The following is a 25,012-nucleotide window of genomic DNA, read 5'->3' on the forward strand; positions in this document are numbered from 1 at the left end:
GGTAATATCTTATAGTTCCTATGATAAGGAATATTATGCTGTCTATATGCAATTAAGAAATATATTCTAATGGTATATACTATTAAGAAATAAGCAGCAAGTAATGTTAGAAGAACTAATTCCCCACATTAGGTCTACAAAAAGAAAGCAAATATCAATCCTAACAGCCCAAGGTCTGAGATTGAGTGAATGGTTGGTTGGTGGTTTCATTTGGTGAGAGGAGGAGAGAGAGTAAGGCTGAGCTCCCAGTGCTGGAGCATCCATGACAGAGCCCTGTCTGTGGGGACCTCTCAAGAAAGACAACAGTGAGATGTAGAAAGAACAACAGACCAGAGGTCAGGATGTCAGAGATCAAATTTTGGCTCCGCCTTTAGAATTGTGTGACTTTTGGATAAAAACTCACTCAAACTAGACTTCACCAAAAACCTACTATCCCTTCATTTTTCTGATGCTGTTGTGAAGGCCTTTGCGTGCCATGATGACGCCGTTGGATTTTATCGAAAGACACAGGGAGGCCATTCAAGGGCAGGTAGAGGAGAGTGAGCTGGTCCTTACCAGAAGCAGGGCCTGTGAGAGGAGAGGAAAGCAGTCACAGGAGCTACAGTGAGGATAGAATCAGCAACTGCAACTTTGTGTCTGAGAGTTAACACCATCTAATTCCAAGCAGGCGATATTATTAAAAAGAAAGATAGTACAGTAAGTCTGCATTGGACAGTAGGTCTTTAAAGTACCCAATATTTTCAATTGCCCATGCTTCAGTTTCCTGTCTGTTACAGGGGTTAATTTCACACTTCATCCACATTGAGCAGAGCGGTGTGCTCATCAGTCGTCTAGGTTTCTTTTTTTTAAAGTTTACTGTAAACCTCCTCCCCTAAGTGCATAGTAGTTTGTGATGTAGACTTAACAGAACTACAATTTTAAAAGGTATCTATCGTGTGCTTACTATGTATTCGCACCGCTCTAAGCACTTCTACGTTTTACCTTATTTAATCTTCACAACAACCCTCTGAAGCAATAGCATTATCAGCTACATTTTTCAAATTGGGAAACTGAGGTACAGAGAGTTAAGGAACTTGCCCAAGGTATCACAGCCAGTAAGCGATGCAGCCAACGTAGGATGTGGCAGTCTGATTCCGGAGCCTGTCCCTTTAACACTGTTGTTATTAGGCTGCAGAGTAAGGTTTGTTTTACTACAAACCAGTTGTACATAGATAGTCGTATGCTATTTCCAACTGTTTAATTGTTTAATTCACGATGTCTCAAAGTAAATATTTGAGTCTCCGATATGATTCATGTGAGTGCTGGCTTTTGTTTGTCTTTTCAGCATATGCTCTCCAAAGTGGGAATGTGGGATTTTGACATTTTCTTGTTTGATCGCTTGACAAATGGTAAGTCACCCAAAAGAATTCTCACTAAAATACACACCATTAAAGTGGGATTAATTTCGTGAAAAACAAAATATATTTTTAAACACTGTTAATTCTTTTTTCTCTCTTTTCCCACATTCATAAATCTACAGCCACTCAAGAAGGACCAAGGCAAGGGAAAACTAGTTCAAACGAAGAAGAAGGGTTGAATCTGGACTTCAGATCTTAAGACAGCTTCCTTCTGGTCTTGCTGTTCCCAAAGCAATTTAGAAACCACAGATTAGATTCCTTCCTTGCAGAATACTTTGGCCACATGCGAAAGGAAGGAGTTTGTTGTTAGTCAATGAAAACTAGAAACATAAAAACACATCTGATCAGTCCTGACTCTTACTGGGCCAATGGTTTTGCACTTTTATTAAGTGAGCGAGTCTGCCCCATTGCAGGTATTGTTCAGATATGTTTGGCATCATGAGGAGAAAACAACTCCTGAGCATAGAGTGTAAACACTTAGGCTGCAGCTGAAGGGAAAAGTAGCCATTCTTGTTGTTTCCACTTTAAAAATTTTTGTGCCTATAGAGTCTTCCCTTAAGAAAACAACAAAACCCTATAATATTTTCATCTGCCCATTAAACGAATGCTGATAACAGGGAGCCAATGAAAGACGTCGCATTTAATGCTGACCGTCACATGTCCTACCATCTACAGGCTTGTGTTTTAAGTCATTACAGACGGTTTTCTCACCATTCTGTTTCTTGACAAACAACACACAGTGGAGAGAGATACGGCCTAAGACCATGAAACTGAGCTTTATACTGTGGAAAGCTAACTAGACCATATAGGGCTGTATCTCATAATCTTGCATTTCACTTTGCTCAAATGAATTGAGAGATGGGGACCAGTATATGAAATTAACCATGAACAAAAGTATTTGTTAAAAAGAGAGTATAATCACGACTCTCATAAAGATATGAAGTGATCACATCAATGATTTTATTAAACTCAATTAATTAGAGATCCAGTAAGATGTTACAGCTAGTTCAAAGGAATATTCAAAGAGCCATACATATAAAAGCAGTAAGAAATGCCAAAATGAATTTGTAAATAGGTGAGAAACTGGGAGGGGGAAATCAATTGTATTTCCACCTCACTAATTTCATTTGCATGTATACAGCCAAGAATCATCTGCAATAATATCAGTTATCTACAACTTTGATTGTTGTGAAACAGCTCAAAGATGATGAAAGCTACAGAAACACATAGAATCAGGTACCTTGGAAGAGTGTGCTTGGGCAACACCTAGTTTTCCAATTAAGGCAGCCAGTCATCTTCTTGGTACATTTCAAAGTCTTTCATAAACTTTATAATGCTTTTAATATTTAAAATCCTTATTTTCTAATGAACAATATTTCTTGAATGCTTACAAGTTATTGTAGCTTCAATTTTGCACCTCTGCTGGCTTGAGTTACAAAATATCTCACAGTCAAATTTCATCTTGGGTGATTTTCCAAAAGAAGAATAGGCACTGTGGTGGCTTAGATACCCCTGTAAAGGTAAAAGTCAATTGGAAGCAACTTAAGACACATTTCAAGTGACCATTAAACTATGTCTTAAAAAAAAATAACCATACAACACACACACACACACACACACACACACACACACACGTGTATGTGTCCCTGATACTGCAGTAGGCAGATTCCTTTTAACTCTTAATGTTTTCATTGCCTTTGGTATAGGGAGAAGGTCTGAGTTAATTTTACTTGTACAATAAGAGAAAATATGGGACCAGATCATAGTAATAATATCTTTATACTTGAATAATTTTCAATCTAAAGGGGAAAAGAAATGATCCTATCAGAGAACTTTCATTACAGAAACTTTGGATGCTATTGCTAGTCTTGATATTTTAATGGTGATGAAAATGGATTAAAACAGGTGGCTGTTCCCCTATAGGAAACAGCCTGGTAACACTGCTGTGCCACCTCTTCAACGCCCATGGGCTCATTCACCACTTCAAGTTAGACATGGTGACCTTACACAGGTTTGTAGGTAAGTCCTTTTCTCCTTATTTCTACCCCCTTACCCCTGAACAATGGCAGTCTACAATATTCTTTAACATGAAGTGGCAAGAGCCATAGCCTGGTAGGTGAAGACCTCATATTAGTCTTAAATTATCTCATCTTAATTTTAAAATAAGCTTACTTATTTAAATCACTGGAAAAAATGCTTACCTGATTAGTTATGTTTAAGAGATAAAGGCTATGTAAAGACAACCATCAAGAGCAAATAACTGTCCCGAAGTTACTGATCTGCTCACATATTAACAAAATCCCAGAAAATATTCCTCAAATAATGCCACTCTGGATATGAGTTGTTGAAATATTCAACAGGCTTTTTTTTAATGATAAGAACTACCATGTATGTAGCACCCACTGTAGGCAAGGGGCTTTTGGTACGTTATTTCTAACAGCTTCAACAACCCTGCAAGTTGGCCATTATCACCATTTGGCCCATAAGTAAGGAGAAGTACAAAAAGGTTTTGTAACTTGCTCAAGGTCAACAACATATAATTGGCAGAGCTGCAGTCCAAGCCCAGGTCTGTCTGATTTGAAAGCCTACCATCTTTCCACTCAACTCCACCATCTCTCCTCATCAAAAAGCAGCCCCAGATCTCATTTGACTTCATGCATATTCTTATTTATCTTCCAGTGAATTATCCAGGGCACATTTTTTTTTTCCTTTGCAGTACGCGGGCCTCTCACTGTTGTGGCCTCTCCCGTTGCGGAGCACAGGCTCCGGACGCGCAGGCTCAGCGGCCATGGCCCACGGGCCCAGCCACTCCGCAGCATGTGGGATTTTCCCGGGCCGGGGCACGAAGCCGTGTCCCCTGCATCAGCAGGCGGACTCTCAACCACTGCGCCACCAGGGAAGCCCCAGGGCACATTTTTAGTCACCAAATGACTTTCCTCTGCCTCTTAATGTGTTCCTGGCTTCTTTGACATGGCACATGGCAGTGCTTTGAATTTGGAAGCTGACTTGATGCATCAAGGGTAAAATAATGGTGATGGTGATAACAACAGTAGCAGCAACCACCAGGCTTATATAGTGTTTACATATGCTGGAAAGTCTTCTAAGAACTTGCATATATTACCACATTTAATCCTTACAGCACCTCTTTGAGATCAGAGCTGTTGTTATCCCTATTTTATAGAGAAAGAAATGGAGGAAACTTTCGGTTAAGTAACTTGCCCAATACAGATAAGTAATAGAGCCAGGGTTCATATAATAGTCAAATAAACCTGCTGATTAAAAGGTACATGTGGCACAACAGAAATACTGGAAACAAACCAGAGCATGGTTCATTCCAGAAACACAAATAACCTCAAGCTAATTGTGTTCAGATTGATTGAGCAAAGTAATGGCCATGAATAGAGCCAAATAATTTTGATTTGTCTAAAGAGGGAGAGCAGAGATACTTTGGACATGTGTATGCACCCAGAGTACATGTGAAAAAGGCAAAGATTCAATGAAAGAAATAACACTGGAATCCAGAGCCAAAGTCATAGCTGGGCTGAGAGAACATAGCCAGGAAAATTGAAAGCCAGGACATTCTATACACACTGAATATATTGCATCCTAGACATTGCCTTAGTTATTAGCTGAAGCAGGCAAGTAGCTTCTGTAAATAGCAAACTCAAATTGCCTTTCTTGTGTCTCTATTCGGTTCCAAGATCACTCCGGTCCCTAGATTGGAAGGGCAAGAAAGATGATCATTTAATCTGAATAAGATAGAAATAAATCCAAGGATTCCTCAGTTGGATCTATGAATTTCTGCCTGAAGAATCCCCAGATTTGCTTTGGTCAGTATTTGTTATTTAAGTGATAAAGCAATCTTTGGATGAGAGTAGGTCTCTTTAAAAGGAAGCCTCTTTTATGGCACATCATTCTTAAATGGCAGCAAACTTAAATACTTAAACTATAGTGTGAAATAAAGTTGCCCTTTTCCTACATATTTATTTTTCCAATGAATGAGAGCCTTCATGAATGCCAGAAAGGGGTGATTTATGAAGGTGGTGAGGAATCCCAAGGGCCTCACAAATCCTTTTAGCCTTTCTTCCCTCTTCCCTCCCCCTCCTCTCCACTGAAATCAACCCAGTAGAACTGCCAAGCTGGCAAATCGTGTTCATTTCTAAAGCATTCCCAGGCTGCACATTTTGGAGACACTGTTATTTTTAAGCAAAAAGGACCCTCAGTAAGTCTGAGCTAGTATGTCCTTTGTGTTTTGTTTTTAGCTGATTGAGTTATCTGCTTACCTCCTAGTCATGGTTCAAGAAGATTACCACAGCCAAAACCCATATCACAATGCTGTTCATGCGGCCGATGTCACCCAGGCCATGCACTGCTACCTAAAGGAGCCAAAGGTAAGGCAAGACCTGCTGCCTCCTCGGCCATCTGGAAATGCCATGTAAACTACCTGCCGGGTCCCAAATCACCTGACATATCAGAGCAACTGGGTTATGGGCCAAGTTATAGCATGAATACAAATTGCTTATATTAAGGTTTCAGTATCAGCTCTGAAAACTGTATAATAGTCATGAAAGAGGATGTAAATTTTCAGAGGTTCTGTTTCATAATTTATATATTTTCAAGGCTGCATTAGGACGAAAACCCTCTCTATGACAATCTGCATCCTAGATATCTTCAACCATCACAGAAGTTAGCTGCTTTTGCCTTGAACCTTTGCCGCAAACAGTACCAGAACTGAACTTTTCTAGGAAGTCTCCCACCTCATGGTTTTTGATCAACAAATAAAATTAAAACTCCTCAAGACTCAGCTGCATTTCCTACTGAGGCAACTAGGCATCCTGATTCAGGCCCAAGAGAAATTGTGAACATCAAAAACCTCTTTAAAAATATGCCCAGATGCAATATATTAATCCAAAATTTAAAACATGATAATAATGCTTGTTACTCAAAACCTAGGCATTTCTTAGCCATATAAAACCTAGCTGTTAAAACGTACAGGATGAGTTTTTTTACGGTTTTTGGAAAATGATATCTCAGTCCAAGACTGTTTAGTTCAATCAGTTTTAACATCAACCACTAAATATACAGATGCCAGATAGGCATTCCCAAGACAAAACTGGGTATGCCTCATCCTTATAAAATATCCCAAAGACATTAAAGGTTTTGTTATTTAATCCCTAAGTAATTTGAAAATTGTATAGATTGCACAGTTGAGTATTTAAAGCTAACACTAGATTCCCATTTTCCTGCTTGTTTTCCTAGCTAACCAAAAAAAAATGACAGATTCTCACACATTCCCCCACTTTATTTATTACACATTGAAGAAATATGCAAATTTTGCAATTCAGCCCACTGTGGATTTCATATTCGAAGAAGTGGCAGTGATATATTGGATGGTTGAAATACACAAGTGATTTTTTCCATCGCTTTGGCTTCAGCTTTTTCCTTCACTTACAGCTTTCCTAGGAACAAGGCTGATTTTAGACTCTGCCTTCTTCTCCCCGCCCACTATAGAGCAGTGTTGCCAACAGGTAATACTACTACAACAACAAAACAAGACAGGAGCAGCAGGAAGAGGAGGCCACCTGGATGAGCTACACAGTTTGAGTTGCTTCATTACTTTCCTCACAGCCCTTTCTTTATTCCTGCGATTTCCATGGTTCTGTTACCTTATTGACAGCTTCAGAAGGTTACGGTCTGGATGAAAGGCCTGAACGATACTACGATGATTCATTCAGTGTGATTTAGCCAAAACAAATGCTAACCTATTTTTGGAAACACACCAGTCAATCTCCCCATTCAATCCTTTAACAGCTCGCCAGCTCCCTCACACCTCTGGACATCATGCTTGGACTGCTGGCTGCCGCAGCCCACGATGTTGACCATCCAGGGGTAAACCAGCCATTTTTGATCAAAACAAACCACCACCTTGCCAACCTATATCAGGTAAGGGAGCCAACATTATACAATATGTTTAACTGCTTTAGGCCCAGTGCTGTAGCCTGAATCTCACCCTTGGAGATAGCCTTCATTCAGGGTCAGCCTCAATGATGACCACAGCCAAAGAGCATGGGTTTGAAATAGGTTCAGAGTGTCCCCCAGGGAAGATTAAATTGGCTTACAAGGATATCCAAGGAATTCAATTTGCTCTGAAGCAGGTTTGAAATTGTCCGAAGTCAAACAGGATTCCTGAGTCTACCATCTCATGGTCTGAGACTATCTGTCTCCATAGGAACCATCTAATATATAATGGCCAGTTGAAGCCAGTCCTTGTAGAACTTCTATAAATGATACTCCTAGGTGCAATCCTAATTCAGATTTACGTCTCTAGGGCCATTTCTTTTTTTAATCATGTTTTTATTCTTTTATTGAAGTATAGTTGACTTATAATATTACACTAGTTTCAGGTATACAATATAGTGATTCAAAGATTTTACAGATTATACTTCATTTATAGTTATTATAAAATATTGGCTATATTCTCCAGGGCCATTTCTGAACTTTTTTGGCTTCTGAGTCACAGGTATGTTATCGAAGACAATAGGCGTGCTTTGTTGTTATAAAATTGTTCAACAGCACAAGTAGATTGGCCCAAAGAACTCTTATCTATGATATTACTTCAGATATTATAACCCTATATCATAAATGAATTATTCCCAGAATTTTCAACATGGTTTGGGGGAGACCTTTGGTTGTCATTAACAAAATCATTGCATTCAAGGGAGTCATTGATCTCAATTTTAGTAGATCTTTTGAAAAAATTCAGTACGGGAATAATGTCTAAAGGATTCCCATAAAACAATTGTGTTATACAAACCAGTGCAGCTTGAGGATAAAGTACAACTGAAACATGAAACAGAGCTTTTTTCCATCTAGTTGATTAGCTTTGGGTCCCGGTAGGAATTGGCATTCCAAGGTTTATGGATCCCCTGGTACATAATTCAGCACTCGGCTCTCTTGGTCTGTCAGCCAGCACCTGGAGCTGGGATAGAAATGACCGTAAAGAGGGGACAGGGTGACATAATTTAGAAAAACTTTAGGTGATGAGCTGAAAACTAAACAAAGAAAATGAAAACTAAAACTAAACTTTCTAAACAGTCTCAGAAGCTAAATTTATTGCTTGGGGAAAACATTAAAAATTTGACCAGGGGAGGGCTTCCCTGGTGGCGCAGTGGTTGGGAGTCTGCCTGCCAATGCAGGGGACACGGGTTCGTGCCCCGGTCCGGGAAGATCCCACATGCCGCAGAGCGGCTGGGTCCGTGAGTAACATTTTGAGTAGCAGGGCAGAGAGTGTGACACCAAAGGCAGCATAAACTGGTGTACTTTGGGGATGAAAACCCACAACTCCAGAGTAACTGCAAATGGACTGTTTCTGTGGCCTTGAGCTGAGTATAGTCCTGTCATGAATGGCCCCTGCTCTCTGTTCAATGACTTGGGCATGTTATGATGAAGTGTATATTCTCCCTTTTGTAGACACTGTAGATTAGCTGTACAGAATGTGATCTGGGTCAGAAAAATCTTCATTTCGCATTGTCAGTGAAGAACTGGCATAACTCTTTAGGTTTTCAATTTCAAGAAAAAAAAATCGTGTTACATAAAATATCAACTCAGCAAGATCATTAACAACACATGATACCTTAAAATCTTTGGAAATACAGCCTTTTAGCCTACCAAGGGCCTGTTGGTTGAGACATAAACAAGCTTTCAGGAAACTATATGCAGATTTTCAGACGACGTACCTATACACATTTTTCTAGGGAGAGGATCCATGACCTATATTTTAAAATGAGTTATAGATCCAGAAAATATTAAGAACTGTGATAATGAGTGAAAAAATATATATACACATCATATATATACATATATATTACACAATACGTATATTGTGTAATATATGTGTGTGTGTATATATATATACATATACATACAAAAACTGTACATGCACATGCACACACATTTGGTCAACGAGAATAGCCAAGAATATGTGCCAGGAATTATGGGGCTTTGAGAACACCCTGTGCGTGACTTTGTACAATCCAGACTTACTAGAAATGAGATAAAATGGAAGAGGGTTTCCTCTCCCTCCTTTTGTTGGCTGTGCTCTTTTAGTTCTAATAAATAAGAAGATCATTGCATAAGACCCAGCCTGTGCTTCTGCCCTGAGATAAAGCGAGAGCCAGGGCAGCTGGAGTGAAGGCCAAGTTAAAGGGCTCTCTCCCATTGTCCTCTGTCTGGGCCAGACTCGCTAGCTGAACTGCCAACCCAAGTTCAACATGAAGACCATAAAGGCATTTCCACCTGGCACCAGTCTCATCAGACTGGAGGCAGTCCAGGTGTCCGTGGTGGACTAGAGTGCACCTAACAGGACATGAGAGATGCAGCTGAGGATTTATTTTCTGTCCCTCCACCCTCCAGTCCTCCAACACGTGGGTTCAGCAGTTTTGCAAAGTAACTGTTAAATCAGACATGATATTGCTTATTACAATTGCAAAAGGAATTGCTTTCAGTTCAATTTAAAATCTAGAATATGATACAAATGAACTTATTTACAAAACAGAAACAGACTCACAGACATAGAAAACAAACTTAGGGTTACCAAAGAGGAACCGGGGGAAACGGATAAATTAGGAGTTTGGGATTAGCAGCTACAAACTATTATGTATAAAACAGATAAACAACAAGGACCTACTGTATAGCACAGGGAACTATATTCAATATCTTGTAATAAACCATATAAAAAAGTTAATTCCTTTTGATAGAGTCCAACTACATATTAAGTAGTGACAGAACAACCTAATGAATAAAATAATTAATAATTAGTTGTTCCATGAAACACTGTATTTATTACATTCTCTATTTGTCTTGCAGAAGTTTATAATCATTTTTCTTGGTCACTTATCACAAGCACTTAGAAGAGGCCAGCATTTTTAACCACTTTTTATTCTTTTTTTTTGCGGTACGCGTGCCTCTCACTGCTGTGACCTCTCCCGTTGCGGAGCACAGGCTCCAGACGCGCAGGCTCAGCGGCCGTGGCTCACGGGCCCAGCCGCTCCGCGGCATGTGGGATCCTCCCGGACCGGGGCACGAACCCATGTCCCCTGCATCGGCAGGCGGACTCTCAACCACTGCGCCACCAGGGAAGCCCCCACTTTTTATTCTTAATGACTCTGCACCATAAATATGAAGTTAGAGCCAGGAGACATGTTCCTTCCATATGGTCCTATGACCTCTACTCAAACAAGCAATTGCAAAGATTATATGTAACCTCATGATTTCTGCCTCATGAAAGGTGTTTTTGGCAAGTGGAGTGAAAATTGTAAAAAGGAGGTTCAAATTTGATTTTCTGTTTCATAAAGTTTCCACTGTTCATAGTGAGGTAGCTGGCATGTGGCACATCCATGGCCCTGATCTGAACACAGGCCTGCCCCGTGGACGGCAATCAATGTTCGGGCTCCTTGTGAGAGCAGTGTCTTCGGCAGATGCAGATCAAACAAGAGAAAGACATCTTCCAACAGGCAGTAAACATGGCAGTGGTATAGTTTCTTCAAGGGCCAAGGTCTTGTTTAGGACTCAGGGAGCTTCTGTTCCTCTGAGACCTCCTGGGCTGGGGCCCTTGCAGCGTTACCAAGGAGATCACTGGGCTTGTTAGGGAAGAACTCAGTGACTTCATTATCTTCTGGAGTCTTGCTTCCCGGTTTCGTGAGCAATTAAAAATGAAAACACAGACTATGTTCCTGTTGTTGTTTTTCTTCCTGCCTCCGCTGGTTTAAAAGGTATAATTAACTCTGAGTCTTGTTGTACACCAGACTCAGTTTATCAACATCATTCTAAGTATTTTAATCAAAGAAAGTGTCCAATAAATAGGAGAAAAAAACAACAACAGTTTAAAGCTGCTTTGTGTGATAGCAAATCTGCTCTGCCAGATTCTCTTTGACAAAGAGACTCTCGGTTTAATTTGAAAACCTGTGTTGGTGGTTTATTAAATGCCAGATGTGTTGTTATTCTAGAACAAATAGATTGTTTTGTTCTTAGGGTGGATAATACTTGATTATTCAGATAAAAGGGGAAATAACGGTTTTGCAGTAGCGGTTTGGAGAGTTTTATTTTGTTCAAAATAAATTCTGGTAGGTTTTGTTGCCACAAAGGTGGATGCTTACTCTCTCAACTTTACAGTGAAGATTATTCTTCTTAATAAAACTACAGGTATGAAGAGTTTGTGACACTAGAACACATTCTCATTGGAATGATGTGAGATTGCTGAGCTGCTGCTTCTGAAAGTAGAGGGATGTTGTACCTACTGTGGGATTCCAAAACAGTGCTGGGATTTAAATGGATATTAAAGCAATATCATCTCATCCTATGTTCAGACCTCCATGAGCATTTCAGATGAGCATCTTCTTTTTTTCAATCTGCCTTTTGCTGATATTGGTCTTTGAGCTGCTGTGAAAGCCAGTGAGTCTGTAGGAGCAGAACCACCTCCCTCTTCAGAAAGACAGATAATTTGGCCATTGCCTATGAAATACCAGTACCTCCCAGCCTGCTCGTGCCAGATCCTCCCCTAGAGCAGGGCACCAACATCTTTCATCCTGTCATCTACACTCAGCCTTGCCTGGCTCCAACCCTTCCGCCACTGTGCAGCCAGAATGAGTTTCCTGAAGCTCAACTGTGACACTTAGATGCCTGCTTAAAATCCCATTGCCCTCAGGGTTAAGTCCAAATGTCTTAACCCAGTTTACAAGCCTCATTATGATCTGACCCTCACTACACTTTCCAGTTCCACTTCCCACCATTACTCTCCCAGGCTCTATGCATCATCCAGTCTGAACCACTTTCAGAATCCCAGAGCCGACATATGTGCCAAGTGCTGGCAGTACAGAAGATAAACAAAACAAATAGAAATCCCTGCTTTCTACTAGGGGAATCAGAAAATAAGTAAAATATATAGTATGTTTGAAAGTGATCATTTCTAATGATTAAAAAATAAATAAAACAGGGAGGGAAGATATAAAGTGTCCCTCTTGCTCCAGGTCTTCACACACATGCTCTTCTTCCTTCTGCCTCTTTTAATGAAATGTAAACATGGCAGTGCTATAGTTTCTGTATTGCCTGCATTCTCGGACTCCTCTCTAACTTACTCATCCTTTTGATCCCAACTTGGACAGATCTTCCTCCTAAAAGCCTTCTTTTTCTTTAAAAATCTATCTTCCAGGGCTTCCCTGGTGGCGCAGAGGTTGAGAGTCCGCCTGCTGATGCAGGGGACGCCGGTTCGTGCCCCGGTCCGGGAAGATCCCACATGCCGCGGAGCGGCTGGGCCCGTGAGCCATGGCCGCTGAGCCTGTGCGTCTGGAGCCTGTGCTCCGCAACAGGAGAGGCCACAACAGTGAGAGGCCCGCGTACCGCAAAAAAAAAAAAAAAAAAAATCCATCTTCCATGCCCCTGCTATATGATTTCACAGCCTTCTCTTACTTCCCCTATCACGGTGTTTATCTCTCTAAACTGCCATTTCCTGATTAGACGTCCATATCCCCCATAGCCTGCAAGCTTCTAGGCACCTACCTCGTCCGCTGCTGTATCCTCAGCATCTGACACAGTCCTCACGTTTAGTGAATATTCGTTGGGTGGTGGGACGTTTGCTGGATGAGTAAATGGATGGATAGATGGATGGAGAGACGGATGGATGCACAGTTTGGACCCATGCAGCAAGAAAGACAGAACCTGAGTAACACTGAAAAATGAGAAATATTGGCCACAGTGAGCACACACAGGGACCCAGAGGGGAAATCTGAGAGACAGCAGCACACAGACAAGAAAGCATATCCCCGTACTGTCCACTTAGTAGGTACTTGTGCTGATCATTGCATTATTACTTCCCTGCATCAAGAGTACACCATGAAGACTGAGAAGCATCATGGAAAATTCTTTTTTATAATCTTCTTATTTGTTTATCTTGCAATTGACAAATGCTATCTGATATATGTTATTTCTGGAGTCGTTTGCCTAATCCTGGTCATCTGTGAGCGAATAGTGAGAGAGCCCATTGCTATAAGAATTTTAAAATCTCTTTGACTTTTACCTGAGTCTAAGGATTTCACAGCAGAAGATTCCAAGTCTGGCTTTTATCAGCTATTGACCAAAAAATTAACAGGACTCTGTTACTTATACAGTTACTTAAACTTTTGCAGTTACGGCACTTTGGGGTTTTGGAGGTTAATGACTTAGTATCCATTCAACAAATATTTAGTTATTTAAATGGCACTGTGCCACATACTGGTGCACAAAGATGAGTAAGATATGCTCCTTGTTCTCAATGGCAATCATGTATGGCAGCAGCTTCAAACCAGGCATTTGTGCCCATGGGGATACGTGAAGACTTTCCCAGGAGTACACAGGCATGAATAGCACTAACAGAATTCATTTTCAGCTCCTTAAACTGACCTACCTGGAACGTGCTTTCAGGACAGTCAAGCCAGTTCTACTTTCTACTCCTCTTTCACAGTTACCCTGTTCCCACCGTACAAAAGAAAGACATATCTCTTATCCATTCTGCATATTGCATCTTGCTCCAATTGCACTAATATTGTATTTATATACTAAATATTGTATTTATTATACTAATATTATTGCAGTGTGAAAAAATACCAAAGGAACAACTAAAAATATTCAAGAAAATCTCCTATAACTGAGGTACTATAATGCTCCCAGCCATCTCATGAATAAATGCATTGTCGAAACATTTTTATTCTTTTTGGGCTTCCCTGGTGGCGCAGTGGTTGAGAGTCCGCCTGCCGATGCAGGGGACACGGGTTCGTGCCCCGGTCCGGGAAGATCCCACATGCCGTGGAGCGGCTAGGCCTGTGAGCCATGGCCGCTGAGCCTGCGCGTCCGGAGCCTGTGCTCTGCAACAGGAGAGGCCACAACAGTGAGAGGCCTGCGTACCACAAAAAAAAAAAAAAAATTTTTTTATTCTATTTATTTATTTATTTATTTCTGGCTACTGTTCGTTGCGGTGTGCATTACAGTGGCTTCTCTTGTTGTGGAGCACGGGTTCTAGGCACGCGGGCTTCAGTAGTTGTGGCGTGCGGGCTCTAGAGCTCAGGCTCAGGAGTTGTGGCGCACGGGCTTAGTTGCTCTGTGGCATGTGGGATCTTCCCAGACCAGGGCTTGAACCCGTGTCTTCTGCATTGGCAGGCAGATTCTTAACCACTGCGCCGCCAGGGAAGTCCCAAAACATTTTTATTCTTAAGCATAATGTTTTCCAAATTTGCAGTATACGTGTATTTTCATCAATTAGTTACCAACCAATAGCAATTGCATTGTAAACCCAAGCTGGAAAAATATTTACTACTTAGAGCCTGATGTTAAGTAAATTTGTTAAATTAAAGATTCAATTTATATATCAATACTTATTTTTGTTTCAGAGAGATATGATAGGGTGATGATGAAAGAATTTCACACATCAAAATATATTACATTAAAATAAAATTCTATCGGGAAATAGAATGGAAATGTAAGTTCTAGAGGGAAAAAAATCAATTTAACATTTTTGACTTAAAAGATAAATTATTCATGTGTTTTCTTAAACATGTGATTAATAGGTATTAAATGCCATTGGTATTTTGACTCCCTTAGATACATTTAATGCATAAGAGTTATATAATGATTTTATATTAAAACACCAATATTCACAAAAATGCAAGACATTATTACATCTTTTGTTACCATAGAAATTTGTGATTTTAGATATCAATTTTTAAAAGTATAGGGAGACCATAATTTTTCAAGACTATTTTAAGAGTAAATGAACAAAAACATGTGAAAATTACTTATATGTAGGAGCAAGGCCAGTGAACAAAGTTGTTATAAGGTGTTTTGGACAGTAGGATAGAAGCTTGGGTTGGGAATGGGGAGCTAGAAGAGGGAGCTGTCAGTTCTGTTTGGAGAACCAGGAAAGTCTTTCCTAGCAGATGGCAATGTTTGATCTCAGAAATAAGAAGTGTGTGTTTGTGTGTGCGTGCCCTTGTGCAGATGTGCGTGAGCCCACGCGTGCATTTCAGACTTTACTAAGGTGATTTCACCTCACTCTTTTTTAGAGTTATAAAATTCTTTATTAAGATTCTTATGCCAAAACCAAGCATTATTCTAGATTAAGACATTGAAAAGGTCTTTTTATCAACTCTTTTGGGAGGATATGGAAGATAATAGAGCAACTTTAAATAATGTGGTGTGTTAGTGACTTAAGCAAGGGTAGAAGTTTGTTTCTATCCTTTATAAAAGAAGTTTGGATATTGGCAGTCCAGGGCAGGCGTGGTGGCTTCACGAAGTTAAGAATGAGTGACCCAAGATCCTTTCAGTTCTTCAATCTGCTATCACTGGGGTATATGACACTTGTCCTCATTGTCCAGCTAGCTGCTGGAGCTCTAGCCATTCCTGCTGCATTCCAGACAGTGAGAAGGAAGGAAGGGATAAAGCAAAAGAAGCCTCTCCCAGATGAAACAGTTCCCTTTAAACAACTTTCCTTAAAATCCCACACAACATTTCTGCTTACATTTAATAGGTCAGAATTTAGCCTGATGATTCCACTTAGCTGTAAAGGAGATTGGGAAATGTTATCTTTATTCTGGACAATGCTGAGACTCCTCCAAACACTGAGCCATCCTAGCAGATCCAGAAATCTACCATCTCACCACCTCCACTTTCCTCGTCCAAGCCTTTATCAGCTTCGGCCTGGATAACTGCCCTCTCCCCCCACCTTCTACACCTATTTCTACCCTTATCCCCTACCAAAGTCTATTTTCAACATAGCAACCAAAGTGATCTTATTTACGGTTAAGTCATATAATTTCATTCCTTCCAGACTTCTGCAGTGGGTCCTTACTTCTCTCAGAGTAAATATCAGAATCCTTACAATGGCCGGAAGACCACACATGAGCTGGTATCGAATTACCTCTCTAACTCCTTGTACCGATACTTCTCTTCCCTTGCTGCACATGGACCTCACAGCTGTTTGCTCCCCCTTGGGGGCCTTTACTTCAGCTGTTTTCCCTGGAACAGTCTTCCCTCATCAGTATGGTGAGCTCCCTCCTACCTTCAAGTCTTCGCTCTAATCTCACCTCTTACCCTGACTACTTTACCTTCCCCGTCCCACGCCTCCAGACTCTCAAATTCCCATTATTCTGCTCTGCTTTTCCTTCTTTCCATGCATTTGCTATCTTCTGGATGCTATACTTTTTTTTCCCAAAGTATTTCTTGTGCTTATTGTTTATTATCTATCTCTCTCTCTCTATCCCTGCTACCTCTAGTTCTCTGTCTCTTTTGTTCAGATATATTCCAAGCACATATTACAGGGCCTGGAACATAGTAAGTGTTCAGTATGTTTGCCGAATGAAATCAAGTAATTTGTTCAGTTATATACTTAGCAAATTAATAGAAAGCACCTTCTCTGTGCAAGGCACACAGTTGAGTGGATACAAAAGGAACGAGGCAGGATTCCTGCTCACATACAGTTTATAATCTAGTAAGAAGAACAGGAAGTACATACACAACTGTCACACACATCAACGGGACCGAGACAAACTGGCCTCAGGACTTGAGGAATGCCGAGAAAAAGAGCTATAGGACTCAGAGGAGGGCAAGTTCACCTCTAACTGGACTCATTCCAGGTGGCTTTGTGGATGGAGTGTTTGAATGGGACTTTGGAAGACAGGGTTTAGTTTGATAAGGAAACATAGAGGAGTTTGAGGAACATAAACTACCTTGAAAGTCATGAAAGTGGCAAAAGGAAAGGACATTTTCATGTATTAATAATTTAATAATGTCAATAATAAGTTATAGTTTTATTAATATGGTGTCATTTATTTGCACTATAAGACCTTTGTAGGAAAGGAAAGGTAAAGGTATTCAATTATCTCAAACATATAGGAACAGAATGATAGTTGGGACAATTTTTAGGGAGCACTGAATGCCGAGCTAAGGAGTTAAGCTTAATTTATCTGATAGGACACCAAGGTAGAGTTTGGAGCAGGGCATGGGAGAAGGCAGATGGCACAATCATACTGAAGTTAGGTGAGCTCCTGGAGGGCCGCAATTTTGTCTTATTCACCTTTAGACCCCCAGTGCCTGCCATGGCACCTGGCATATTAGGAGGTGTTCAAAAAAATATTAGTTTATATTTCAACCAATGATTAGGGAGATGGTAAAAAATTCTGTCAAGTAAACAAGTCACATTCTGGAAGTTGGAGAGAGGATGAATAGAAGGAAGGATAACTAAGGATAATAAAGCACTAAAATATGGTCACCTCAGTGAAAGGAAGGGATGGGTATAAGAGACGCCATGATGGAAGAACCAACAGAACTCAGAGAGTGTTCAGTTGCGAGGGTCGAGAGTGGCTGAAGGATGAATTCTCCCCCAAGACAATCTAAATCTCCTCAACTCACGACACACTCAAACTACAAGATTTTTTGAAGTGACACCAAATTTGGAGGTATGTGCAAAGATTCCAGTGTGGATTTAGAAACTAACATCTAATTAAAACAATCAACCATTGACTTTTAAAGCAGCAACTATAGATGATTTGGGGGAAAATTAAGTATAACTGTAGGCATTCATCAGTTTATAAATGTCAGGCTTCTGAATGCTTGGATGTGGGTGAACAGAGGTAATTCTTGGGAGACAGCAAGTGGAGGTGTGCAAAGCTTAGGTCTTGATGCCTGGCAGACCTGGGTTGAAGGCCTTTCTCTGTTACTGACTAGCTATGTGGCCTCTCAGAGAAACCTGGAGTTTTATTTGCTGTGAGTTAATGATTAAAACAGTAGACAGTTATGTGAGAATTCAATGAGATCATGTAAAGGGCCTGGCACACAGTGGGTGCTTCAGAAATGTTAATTCCCCCTCCCTAAACTGCCTTTCTTTTCTTCTTCTGCATCCAGTGGAGTACCCCTACCTCCAACACAATTCTGGCCAAAACATACTTTTATGTATAATGACGGCTCCATGAAAGGTTGTGTTTGTAATATGTATGCTGTTTTCTTTTATTCTGTGCCAGCTTCCAGGCCCCCTCCGCTTCCTCCCATTTTCCTGGTGCTCATCTCCAAATATGGTTTCACCAGCAAATTTCCCAAGTATCCGTTTATTCTGTCTTCAGGAAGATTATTAATGAAGATGTTAAGTCAGGCTGGCATAAATAACAATGCTTAAGGCAATTCTCCAGACGCTTTTGTTCCACTCAACAGGGATATGGCGTCATTTATCATTAGGTCTTGTTACAGTTTTCCGGCCCCTTGAAAAACTCACGTGAGGGCACTCATGTCACATCTACTTGAATTAGTCTTGCAAGTGAATGCTCATGAGTAACTGAATTAAATGTCACAGCAGGGATAGAACATCTGTGACATCACACTAACCTATCACTCTCTGCTCTCATAAATCTTTACAATCAAAACAAATTAGTCTAGTATGTTATTTCTCATAAACATTGTCTTCTGCTGTGTGTAGCTCATGCCCAAAAGGAGATAATAGACTGGTTGATAAAAGTAACAAAATCTCATCACAGGTTCAAACCTGGTCAAGTGGTGCGTAAGGAATAATGACTCTTTGGCAAAGAGAAATGAATGGCAGTAGAACAGCCTGTACAGAGAGTCGGAATAAGACTCCAGCTCGTGAAACTCATTCTACAAAGTCCTGGGGAGAAATCATGACCTGGTTTTAGAACCAAGAATAGTTGCAGTTTTCTTGAACTTGTTTTTTCCTAATAGACCCTAGATTGTGTCACTCCTGGGGGATTCTCTTTTCCCATTTGCTGAAAAAGTTGAGCATTACACGGATGGCACAGATATAGTGGCAAGAGGAGTGGGGTTGCATAATGATGGAGTAGTTTTCAGTCTCTGTCCTGGCTCCATCAGTCTCCATAGTATTTTCCTTGCTTCTTTCCCCTCACTTTTTTTTAATTGTGGCAAAATACACATAATATAAAATTTACCATCTTAACCCTTTTTCAGTGTACAATTCAGTGGTACTAAGTACATTTGCACTGTTGTGCAGTCATCACCCCAGTCAAGCTCGAGAATTCATCTTGCAAAGCTGAAACTCTGTACCCACAAAACAATGTTGTGTTGGCCCAAATATTCATTCGGGTTTGTCCATAAGATGGTGCGGAAAAACTCAAACGAACTTTTTGGCCAATCCAATAACTCCCTATTCCCTCAGCTCCCCTGGCAACTACCATTGTTTCCGTCTCCATGAATCTGAATCTGACTATTTTAGGTACCTCATATAAGCAGAATCACACAACCGCCCCCTACTTTTTTCAACTTAAATATAGTTGATATACAATATTGTATGTTACAGGTGTACACTATAGTGATTCACAGTTTTTAAAGGTTATACTCCAGTATAGCCAATTACAAAATACTGGCTATATTCCCTGTGCTGTACAATATATCTTGTAGCTTAGTTTAGACATAGTAGTTTGTACCTCTTAATCCCTTTCCCTTACATTTCCCCTCCCCCCTTCCCTCTCCCCATTGGTAACCACTAGTTTATTCTCTGTGAGTCTGTTTCTTTTTCGTTTTATTCACCAGTTTGTTGTATTTTTTTTTTAGATTCCACATATAAGTGATATCTCTGTCCTTGTCTTTCTCTGTCTGACTTATTTCACTTAGCATAATGCCCTCCAAGTCCATCCATGTTGCTGCAAATGGCACAATTTCATTATTTTCTGTGGCTGAGTAGTATTCCATTGTGTGTGTGTGTGTGTGTGTGTGTGTGTGTGTGTGTGTGTGTATATACACACCACATATATATGTATGTATATACACCACATCTTCTTTGTCCATTCATCTGTTGATGGAAACTTAGGTTGCTTCCATGCCTTGACAATTTAGCCTCCCTTTTAATAAATGCTATCTTCCTGTATTTTTTGTAAGTTTATAACACCTCTTGAAACAAAATGGAGAATGAATAAATAAATAAGAAAATAAAGGGAAAAGATTTCTTGGGGACTAGAAGAGTTCTATTCTCTGTAAATGAAGTCAGTGGTAAGGCCATAATGTTTGCTAATATAGAACAAAACACAATAGGTTGTAAGAAATATTCATTATTTAAATGGTTAGCTAATGTTCAGACAGACAGCATACTTAAGGTCAAAGGAGAGATTGGATGTAGTAGAGGTTTCCACAAAGGAAGCAATATCAAGATAGTTGAACAAGGAAGCAACTGTAGGTTCAAATCCAGACCTAATGGGCTAAGTGCCGATATACTGATCACGAAGATTATGGACAGTGGTTCTCAGACTTGAGTGTCCACAATAATAAATCACCACAAAGCCACCAAAACAAGACTGCATTGACTGGGGCACATATCACACCAGAGGTTGGGAGGCCTGCCTCTGTTCTGTTGAGTACTGTGATTTTGGATTATATTATGCACATAGCCCTACGGTATCCATTACTACCTACTTTTGCTGCCTCACTTTCTTTCTTCTACACTGTTACCTGAATGCGCTTTCAAAACCAGACAGAGACAGGACTGCGGCTGCTAGAAATAGACCCGCATTCAGCCCTCTGGTGGAAGGTCAGCGGGGCCTTGACCCACACACACACTATTATTATAGCCTTGAGAATAGGCCTGCGGTTGTTTTATTTTGTATTTCTGCTCTGCCTCTATGTCATCAGGTACCAACTGGCCAGAGGGAAAATACTGGCCTCCACGGAGCTGTGTTCAGTGAGAGAGATCGGTATCTGGCTTCTCCCCCATTTATAGTTTTAATTTTCTTTCTTTCTAGAATATGTCTGTGCTGGAGAATCACCACTGGCGATCTACGATCGGCATGCTTCGAGAATCGAGACTTCTGGCTCACTTGCCAAAGGAAATGACGTAAGTGGCGTAGAGATGAAACATACCGATGTCCACACATTAGAGATAAGCCACTTTCTCTTGGGCTTGAGACCGCCAGGGTTAATGGCAGGGAGCCAGCCCACTGTGCTTCCGGCCCGTGCTGCCTTGGTTGCCTATCAGAGGAGATGTGGTGTCAGTTACAGCAACCCAGAAACCAGAATCCCTCTGTGAACTCTGAAAGGGCCTGGAGAGTGTAGGACCTAACGTCAGGAAAAGAGATAATAAACAGCTCTCAGCTTTCACACTCTTCAGCATCAACGCTGTGCTTTGCCAAATTCCTGTCTTTTATGTTAGCAAAATTGTCCTCCTGTGTAGATCCAAATAATAAATATTTATCAAGAAGGAACACAGGAGTTCCCAAGCTAGATTGAAGCCTAGTTCAATAAAGCGTGTTTTGTTATTGCCAGTCTTAGCAAAAGGAGAAGTCAGGAATTCTTTTCTAAAATGTCTTTTGTTAAGTAACTGAATAGGCCCCAGCAATTTTTTTCACCAGGAATTTACCTATGTCTCTTGCATTTTAAACAGAAAGGGAAATACTAGTTTCCTGGTCCACTGTTCGTTAGCCCGGGTATTTAGGTCGAGTCCTACTAAATCCAAGACCATGGCCTCATTTCCACCTGGCCTCAGTTTAGCTGCTGTACCATATTGGCCTTAATTTAGCTGCTGCACTGTCTTCCAAGGTCACCGCTAATTCCTATCTGTTTAATTCAAATGCACAGAACCCAGGGTAGCTAGGATGGAAAAAGTAAATAGACCCCTATACCATCTTTCTGAAGGGCACACAACTTAAGGTCAAGGACCACTTGGTGTCTCTCGGTAAAGCAGGCAGGATGCTCTGGCTCACAGGTTTACCCCTGGCACGCTGATTCTATCTCATGCTGTTCCCTAGCACCCAGAGGAAAGTGGAATTTGTGGAAGGAACTTCAATTCTGATAACATTTTACCCCCAAAACCAAATAAAACCAATCCTCACACATGGAACAAAAACTCGTGCCTTTTACTAAAACAATACATTGCAAAGATCAAAAGAATTAAGTGCAAAAAGAACTAAAAACTAGAGCAAAAAATCAAGAAGGAGGAGGAAGGAAGAGGTGAATGGTAAGGAAGCCAAAGAAAGAGAGAAGAAGGGAAGGGAGGAGAAGGAGACAGGAAGGAATAAAACAACAGGAAACAGGGAGGAGGAACCTGGGACCAGATTTGTCCCTGTAAGGCCCGCCTTAATCCTGCTCGTTGCTCAATTAATATTCATTTCCTAAGATACTTCTACTCATCCCTATGGATTCCAAATAAAAATACTATATTTTTATATGTTTTTGTGGAACATAGTGTTATAAATTGCTTTTGCTAGAAGAAAAACTGTTATGCAATAATATACGTGAAAGGACTTTATAATGAAATTTACAGTCATCCTTCTCATAGTGAGTATCCTATCCTCATGTAAATGCCTTCAAATCATTTTTCTGATTCTGAAAGGTTAACCATACACACTAAGGAAAAAAATCAGAAAAGTATTAGTTTGCACCATATGAAGTTGCTTGTTTTTGAGAGCCCAGAACAGTAGAATAATGGCAGTTTCATATGATTCAACCTAATATGAAGAAGAAAAATGAGCTTACTGGTAATCCGGCAGTCCAGGAATAGTAAATGTTAACCTGGCTGGTTTGTTTCCTTTTAGTCTTTTTTTCAGTACAGCTATATTTTAAAGAAATGGGGAAGTTATTTCATACAGTGTATGCCCTGCTATTTTTCACTTACTGTAAAGGTCTTTTTCCATATCATTAAACCTGCTACTAAAATAAAGTATTGCATTTCATTGCATCAAATTGTAATTGACTATTGCCTATTGTTGGGAATTTAGATGATTTCCAAATTTATGTCATTACAAATAATGCTTAACAAGCATCCTTAAACCTATATTTTTATCCCAAACTACGATATTCTATTTTCTCAGAAACTGTTTGTGGTTAGGAGTTATTGATCAGAAAGAAAGATGTGAATTTTTAAGGTTCTTGTTGTATACTATCAAATTGCTTTTCCAAAAAGCGGTATCTACCTGTATTCCCATTGGTAGATTATGAGAAAATCTACCAATGCACCATCACCAAAATTAAGTTTTATCTCTATTACCTTTTAAAAATATTTGCAGATTTGACAGAGAGAGAGAGAGAGAGAAAGAAAGAAAGAAAGAGAAGGAGAGAGAGAGAGAGATTCATTGATAACAAATGAGACTAAAAATTTTTCATGTATTTACTGGCCACTTATTTCTTTAGGGAACAAAATTTTGCGTTTGATATTTTCTTATTTTCTTATGAGTGTCGTTATTCATTTGTAAGAAGTTTTTGTATTTTAACTACAGTAACCATTTGTTATATGTTGTATTATTTGAAGCTTTTAGTTTGTCTTTTAACCTGGTTCATGAAACATTTCACCTAACTAAAATAGTTATGTTTCCTGGTTATAAATTTAATAAATATTCATATTTTTAAAGAATTCATACAATATTGAAAATTATGTTTTAAGTGAAAATCATTCATAATTCCCCTATATGTCTTTCCAAATTCTTCTCTATGACCATAGAGATCATGTCTTACATACTTTGTATCCTGCTTTTTCACATAACAATAAAACATGGTATTTTTCCATGTCAATAAATATAGCTATACATCATCATTATGAAATAATTGCATAGTATGCCTGTAACATGGTTCATTTAACCAATCTCCTATTTATGAATTCTTATATTTTTCTCCCTAGAATGTTTCATTATTTTAAACAATAGGATAAACATTCTCATAACATATATCTTTACTAACTGTATCTTTACTAACATGTTCATAGTAAATTTGTAGATGAACTGTTGGTCAAATTATTTATATTTATTGCTTTTAACACTAATTCCTAAATTACCCTTCAGGAACACTGCACCAATTTACACTCTGGCTAACAGAGAATAAGAAGGAAGATTTCCCCATATCGTCAACAGCATTAAGTATCACAATCATTAATTAATTCATCATATTATTTAGCAGTTACTTTTAATCCATGCCAATAAAAGTGTGGGAAATAGTATCACATAGCTGTTTTAATATTTTTTGTTATACTAAGAATATTTAATATCTTTTCATATTTTGGGAACATTTTAAATTTCTTTTGTGAATTGCCTATTTTCTGAGATTATTTCTAATGTCCAGAAGTAGATTAAAGATGTGTATGTGGCTTAAAAACAAAAATGTTAATGATGAAACTATAAAGTTTTTAGAATATAATGTAGGGGAATATTTTCATCAGAGGTAGGAAGGATTTCTTAAATAGGAGAAAAATATTAACATAAATAAAAATATTTATAGGTTAAGCTATATTAAAAATTAAGACTTCCTTTCATCAAAAGATATCATAAAGAAAACAGAAAGACCAGCCACAGAGTGAGAGAAGATATTTGCAACACATAAGTGACAAAAGACCATTATTGAAAATATATTAAAAACTCTTAGAAGCAATAAGCAAAACAGAAACCACCCTATAGAATAGTAGGTAACGACTAGAATAGAAACTCCACCAAAAAAATAGAAATGGCCAATAAACACATGAAAATATGTCCAACCTCATTAGTTATCAAGGAAATTCATATTAAGATTATAATGAGTTGCGTGACATTGGCAAATGGGCAAAAAAAATGTAAAGTGTAAGACCATAAAGCAATGAGAACCTCATCTATTACTGTTTGGGG

The 25,012-nt window shown here is 39.4% G+C and overlaps 1 protein-coding gene across 2 annotated transcripts in view; it reads left to right on the top strand.

Annotated features, from left to right (window-relative positions):
- PDE7B (phosphodiesterase 7B) overlaps positions 1 to 25,012 on the top strand; it is a gene marked incomplete at both ends in the record, with an annotated part of 214,726 nt that overhangs the window by 174,949 nt on the left and 14,765 nt on the right. For both annotated transcript variants that reach the window (XM_079716794.1, XM_079716793.1), the window contains 5 exons: positions 1,325 to 1,388; positions 3,321 to 3,416; positions 5,688 to 5,788; positions 7,209 to 7,340; positions 21,173 to 21,264. In XM_079716794.1, coding sequence (XP_079572920.1) covers positions 1,325 to 1,388; positions 3,321 to 3,416; positions 5,688 to 5,788; positions 7,209 to 7,340; positions 21,173 to 21,264 — 485 coding nt within the window. The remainder of the gene's footprint in view (positions 1 to 1,324; positions 1,389 to 3,320; positions 3,417 to 5,687; positions 5,789 to 7,208; positions 7,341 to 21,172; positions 21,265 to 25,012) is intronic.

This window comes from Hyperoodon ampullatus (assembly GCF_949752795.1).
Source record: "Hyperoodon ampullatus genome assembly, chromosome: 12".
NCBI lineage: Eukaryota > Metazoa > Chordata > Mammalia > Artiodactyla > Ziphiidae > Hyperoodon > Hyperoodon ampullatus.